Raw genomic sequence first — 6,000 nt, forward strand, 5'->3', positions numbered from 1 at the left:
GGTTTGTTGGGTTTTTTTTTTTTTTTTTTTTTTAATGCTGGGAGTTGTTAAAAAAGGGAAACAACCACCAGCAGGGACAGAGGAATGATGGGGAGGGACAGGTTAAAAATGCAGGGAAAGGGTTTTGACATGGAAAGATCGCAAAATTAATACATGTGGAGATGAAGAAGCGGCAGACGCTGGATGAGGGAGGGCACCGAGGAGGCACACGAGGGCGAGAAGCGAGTCCCATCCCACCCCGCTCTGCTAAGCCCGACCCTGATAAACTGGCAGGAGCTCAAAGAAGAGCCATAAAAATAATGAGAGGGCTGGAAGAGCTGACACGCAGGAAGATTAAAAGGAACTAAATACGTATAGCTTGGCTCAGTGACAAAAGCCAAGGAGAAAGGGAAGGCAACAGCCGAAGATATCTGCGAGTCTTGACCATCCCGGGGAGGGGACACTGAGGCTAAGCCCCCCCGGGGAGCACCATCCCCACTCCCCCTCGCCTGCGGCTGCTGCATTCCTTCCCTCTAATACAATCCCTAATTTAACAAGTGGAGAGGATCCGGGCAAACGCATTTAGAGAGAGGGGGGAGACGCATTACGTCAGGCACTAATTTAGGTCCTCGCTGCGCTTCGTCCCCGTGCAGGCACCCGGCTTTCAGCACACGAGACGGCCCCGGCATCTCCTGGCCCCAACACCCAGCACAGCTCAAAACCGAGGGGAGCATCGCTTATCCATTCGTGATCAACGGGATGAGTTTTTCTCATTTCTAGAAAGCTGTTATTTTTTCTTCTCCCTAGTCACCAAGCGCTCAATTTCAGCTAATCTTTCTGCAGCTCCGTCACAAACAAAAAAAAAAAAAAAAAATCAAGTTTTCGGAGAGTCAAGGCTATCTCCAGCACGAGACCCATTGATGCGAGTGCTTGCTTCCTTTCGAAACAAGCGTATTTATATCTGTCTCTTCCTTCCTTTAACTTCAGATAATTAATAAATCAAAACCTAAGCATGGTGGAAAATGGTATTTTTAAAGCCACACGAGGGCTTTCCATTTACCCAGGACCTACAGCTGACAGCTCTGCTACTCCCACAGCCGCAGGCACGCGCAGGGACCTCACAATTAGTATTTTATTTGCGCAATTACAGTCATCAGCCCGGACTATACCGTTGAGTAAACACACCCGAGCCACAAAGAGCTGATAAAAAGACGAGGGGGGGGCTGGCAGGGCAGAGCTCCCCGCGGCATTTTGGGGTGCTCGCTCTTTGGTGCGGAGTGTGCCCAAGCTGGCTCCTCCGGCCACAAAGCCATCCCGGTGGTTTTGGCCGCGCGTTCCCACGCGTCCCAGACAAACAGGCTCTTTGTCCAGGTGCGCACCCAAAGCCACCAGACACCACGGTGTCCCCAAGTCCCCCAGCCCCCCTCCTCCCTGTCAGTCACCCCACGATCACAAAGGGCCCTCGGAGGTGCTTCCCTTGTCCAAAGCAGCACAGAGCCAGCTACAACTTCAGAATTAAATCGTTCTGTAAACTGGAGAGCACCCACAAAAATCCCCCCCACTCCCCATAAATGATGATGTTTCCCATCTGGGTGTAAAATCCAGCGTGCAAAAGCAGCTGGCAGATGGGGGCTGAGGCATCCCCCAGGCAAACCGGCCCTGGGGTGTCAAAGTTTGGGTGGTTTTGGGCCGAGGCAGTTGGGAGGCGGCAGCACCCGGCTGGGAGCATGGGTGCTGCTGGGGAGCGAGGGCTTCTGGGGGGAGCTGGGAAGGGTGCATAGGGCAGCCTGGGGCTGGGACGGGGTGCTAGGGCAGGGTGTTGGGCAGGTTGAGGGCTGGGACCTGGGGTGGGCAGGGTGCTGGGGGATGGCATGGGGTGCTGGGTGCTCAAGCACAGTGCTGGGGCAGGGTCTTGGGTGCTGGGGCAGGGTCTTGGGTGCTCAAGCACAGTACCGGGGCAGGGTCCTAGGTGCTGGGAGCTAAAGCACAGTACCGGAGCAGCGTCCTGGGTGCCGGGAGCTAAAGCACGGTACTGGAGCAGGGTCCTAGATGCTCAAGCACAGTACCGGGGCAGGGTTCTGGGTGCTGGGAGGGCGCTGGGTGCCGAAGCAGAGTACTGGAGCAGGGTGCTGCATGCTGGTACCTAAAGCACTGTACTGGTGCAGGATGCTGGGTGCTCAAACACTGTACTGGGGAATAGTCCTGGATGCTGAAGGAGAGTACTGGGAGCTCAAGCACCGTACTGGGAGCTCAAGCACCGTACTGGGAGCTCAAGCACCGTACTGGGGCAGGGTGCTGGGAGCTGGGGCAGGGTGCTGGAGCAGGGTACTGGGTGCCGGGTCGGGATGCGGGGAGGACGCCGGGGCAGGGTGCTGTGCTGCGCCGGGTGTGTGTGTGGGGAGGGTCCCGGGGACTCACCGAGCTTCTCGACGAGGCGCAGCATGACGCCGCCGATGTGGATCTCGCCGGTGACCCGCAGGGTGACGTCGCGGCCCAGGTCGGTGACATGGACGCTCAGCTCCCACGTCCCATCGGCGTAGCAGCCGTCCGGCATGCGGATCCCGTCCAGCGCCATGGCCCCGGCCTCCTGCGCCGCCAGCCGCGCCTCACCGCCCGCCCGCCGGCACGGCACGGCTCGGCTCGGCCCGGCCCGCCACGGCCCGGCCCGCCTCAGCGCTGCCCCGGGGAGGGAGGGGGTGGGGGGGTGGGGTGGGGGCGCGGTGGGGCGGGATCCGGGGGGGGTGCAGCGCTGCCCCGCCGCCCCCCAGCCGCTGCCTGCGGGGCCGCCGCGGGAGGAGAAGGGGCGGGCGGGGAGAGGGAGGAGGAGGCGAGGCGGCGGGAGGAGGAGGAGGAGGAGGGGGATAAAATTAAAGGAAAAACGCGCCCCGCGCCGCCGGGCCCCTTGGCCTTTTATGGAAGCGAAGGACGGAGCAAGCGGGGCCGCTCCAACATCCGGGACTCGCCGGGGGGCGGCTCGGCCCAGCTGGGTTCGTCTGGGCTCGGCTCGGCCCGACTGGGTTCGTCTGGGTCCGGCCGGGCTCGGCTGGGTTCGGCCCGGCTCGGCCCGACTGGGTTCGGCTCGGCCCGACTGGGTTCGGCTAGGTTCGGCCGGGCTCGACTGGGTTCGGCTCGGCCCGACTGGGTTCGGCTGGGTTCGTCCGAGCTCGGCTGGGTTCGGCTCGGCTCCCCTCCTCCCTGTGGTCAGTAGTGGCGGGGCGAGCGCAGCGCCGAACTCATGAGCCACCCGGGCGAGCCGGTGACCCAAACGCTGGCGGCTGTGCCTTTCCGCGGCAGCCTTGCCCAATTCTGCTGCCTTTACGGTGCCTTATTTATTTTTTTAACACTGTCCATTTAAAAGCCCCCATTTCGTAAGCGGAATGTTCCCCGTCACGCAAACCCCTTACCTTGGTGTCGTAGCCCATGGCCTGCGCTGTGCCCGCGCCAAGGCTGGTTCCCTCCATCCTCATCCTCGGTGAACCTGGGAAATAGGAACTGTCGTTAAACACGGGGCTGAACCGGCACAAATGGAGTAAAAAAAAAAAATTATATATATATATTATCCGCTTCCTGTAGCTCTCCACCCAATGATACAGACATCCCGCCAAAGCAACCGGGCTTCCTGAAAAACCGCCACACGGAAAGGGCTGCCTTCAGAGGTCCGGCGCGGTGGTTGGTGGCGACGGGCAGGACATGTCCCGCGCTGTGCCGGGCCATGGGAAGCCACATCCCGACAAAGCCGTGCCCTCCCCGGCGACCTCCGGGATGGTTCCGCTGGCCCAGGGCTTTTTCCACGAGCGCCATTCCCGCCTCCTGGGCTGTGAATGGCAGCGGGATCTTTGCTGTCGGGAAGGCAACAAAACCCTCTTAGCGGGGATGATAAAGCCTTGCCACCCTTTCACTTTTGCTGTTATAATGGAGTTATTTATAAAGGGCTGCTCCTCTGTTTTCCCTTAAGTGTTAATAAGAGCTTTCCTGAGCTCGCTCCGGGGGGAGTAAACCAGCTTTTTACCCAGAAACAGCGCGGAGGATTTGGGCTAAGGTGACTTGATGATCTGAAAGGTGTCTTACGACCAAAATGATTCCATAATTCTATGATTAATTCTATGATGCTGCCAGAGGGAAATTGGGTAACGCTGCTCTGAACGGTGGGAGGATGGACGACAGATGAGCCCCCCCCCCCCCCCCCCCAAATCCCCCCCGGAGCCTTAATCCCTGTCAATGTAACACACACACACCCCCCGCCCCGACTTGGAGGCTGGAGCATAATTTACGGGGCGACGGCTTCGAGGGCAGGGGAAAGCTGTAACAACAAAGCTTTCGCAGATTGTATCTGGGTGTTCTTCCAGCGGGGAAACAATAGGGCAATAAATGGAAAGGGTTACTCTCGACCCGAAGGCTTTGGACGAGGTTCCCAGCTGACGCAATTCAATACGGCCCTGCCAGAGCTGGTAACCTTTTAGTACAGCTGATTTGCACGTCCTGCTGGTTCCTCGCGCTCTTAAAACCGTTTTGCGGTGTTTCTCTTTCCCCGAGGACGGGGAAAAGCCCTCTCCGTGCCGGCCGGGGCTGGGTGCCTCCGTCCCCGGGGCTCTCCTTCCCTCCCGGGGTGGGTGTGCGGGGAGGCGGGCGGCGGGAGCTCCAATGCTCGGCCGAGACGCAAAGCGAGGTCAAAAATGCACCGGCGAGGCTCTTGCGTCAGAGGCAGCCAAGCATCCCCGGGGCTGCTCTTCCCACTGTTTGTAAGAAAGTCCTCGCTCCGGCCAAGCAGCAATAGCCAAATAAGGTGCGGAAACGCTCCGGCGGCTTCCATCGGGATGGGGGATGATACCCAGCAGAGCTGCCGGCAGCTCCCGGCCCACCGCTCCTCCTGCCTCCGCTCCGCCGCAACCGGGATGCTTTTCCCGTGAAATGACTCAACCGGGCATCATGGGGAAGTCAGTGATGAAGCTGAGCGGCTCCTTCCCTGTGACGGGTTTACTCGACTTGGTTTGCCCTTTTTTTTAATTTGTGATTTTTTTTTTTTTTTTTTGGTTTTTAAACTGTTGTTGAAAGCAGCTGGTTTTCGTGGGGCTGCGGGCAAGCCGGTCAGACTGGCTCTTTCCAGGGTGACCGGTCCTGGGAATCTGCCTGGTGCATTTGGATGACCGGAGCAGGAAAAGCAGCAGGACCAAGCTCCCATCTCCATCTCCAGAGGCAGAGAAATTCCCCAAACCTCCATGTAAACAAAATCTCCGTTTCCTTAAATGCCCCATCCTGGCCGAGCACGGCGTGCCCTGACCCGGTGGTGGGCAGCCCCTGCTCAGTTCCCGTCACCCTTCTGGTTCACCTGGGTCTCCATATTCCTTAAATTTCTTCCTTAATGAGGGCAAAGTTTAAAAAGAAAACCTGAAAAAGGAGAAATGCGAATGCCTGGTTTCTCCCCGGCACTTTTCATGTCTGACACCTCCCTGTCTGTGCCCTCCTTTGCAACCCGCTGCCGCTGCCACCGCTCCTCTTCTCATGGGGTTTGCTTCTCCCAGAGTTTTACTCTGAGCTCTTCACAGACATCCCTTGAGCGATGGGGCACTCGGAGCTGAGTCCCTTTGAAAAAAAAGACACTACTAGAAATCAACTCAAACAGCAGCACAAACCACTTATCACCCGCTCCCGCATCTCCATCGCCACGTAACGGCAGGTGAGGGAGGTTCGAACCACCTGGGTGGTTTCCTCCATGTTTCCTCCATGTGTCTCTTCATCTCCTTTCACCTCTAAGGGTTTTTTTGGACGTAGCCAAGGTTCACTTTTCACGAATGGCCATTACCCAGCAGAGAGAAGGTCGCGCTCCTGGCAAAGGAAGCGTGCTGGGTAACTCCGCTTCCTTGCTTATTCCCGGACACATTTGTTCTTCCCTGATTTTGTCATTTCAGAAATGTCCGTGTGACTTGGCTTTTTCGTTTTTCTGAATGTACAAGCGGAGTAATGAAGCTGTCACAGATACGTATTGTCCAAATGTGCGATCACCTGGTATATGCATAGAGTTAT

General features: G+C 57.9%; 1 protein-coding gene across 4 annotated transcripts in view; it reads right to left on the reverse strand.

Moving 5' to 3' along the window:
* The window catches only part of FERMT2 (FERM domain containing kindlin 2), a 50,799-nt gene extending 48,092 nt beyond the window's left edge, over positions 1–2,707 (reverse strand). For 2 of the 4 annotated variants that reach the window (XM_063333873.1, XM_063333872.1), the window contains exon 1: positions 2,398–2,707. In XM_063333873.1, coding sequence (XP_063189943.1) covers positions 2,398–2,554 — 157 coding nt within the window. In that variant the 5' untranslated portion in view covers positions 2,555–2,707. The remainder of the gene's footprint in view (positions 1–2,397) is intronic. The other 2 variants (XM_063333875.1, XM_063333874.1) reach the window with 1 other exon arrangement.
* Positions 2,708–6,000: the final 3,293 nt, after the last annotated feature.

Source organism: Chroicocephalus ridibundus, chromosome 4, assembly GCF_963924245.1.
Source record: "Chroicocephalus ridibundus chromosome 4, bChrRid1.1, whole genome shotgun sequence".
Classification (NCBI taxonomy): Eukaryota; Metazoa; Chordata; class Aves; order Charadriiformes; family Laridae; genus Chroicocephalus; species Chroicocephalus ridibundus.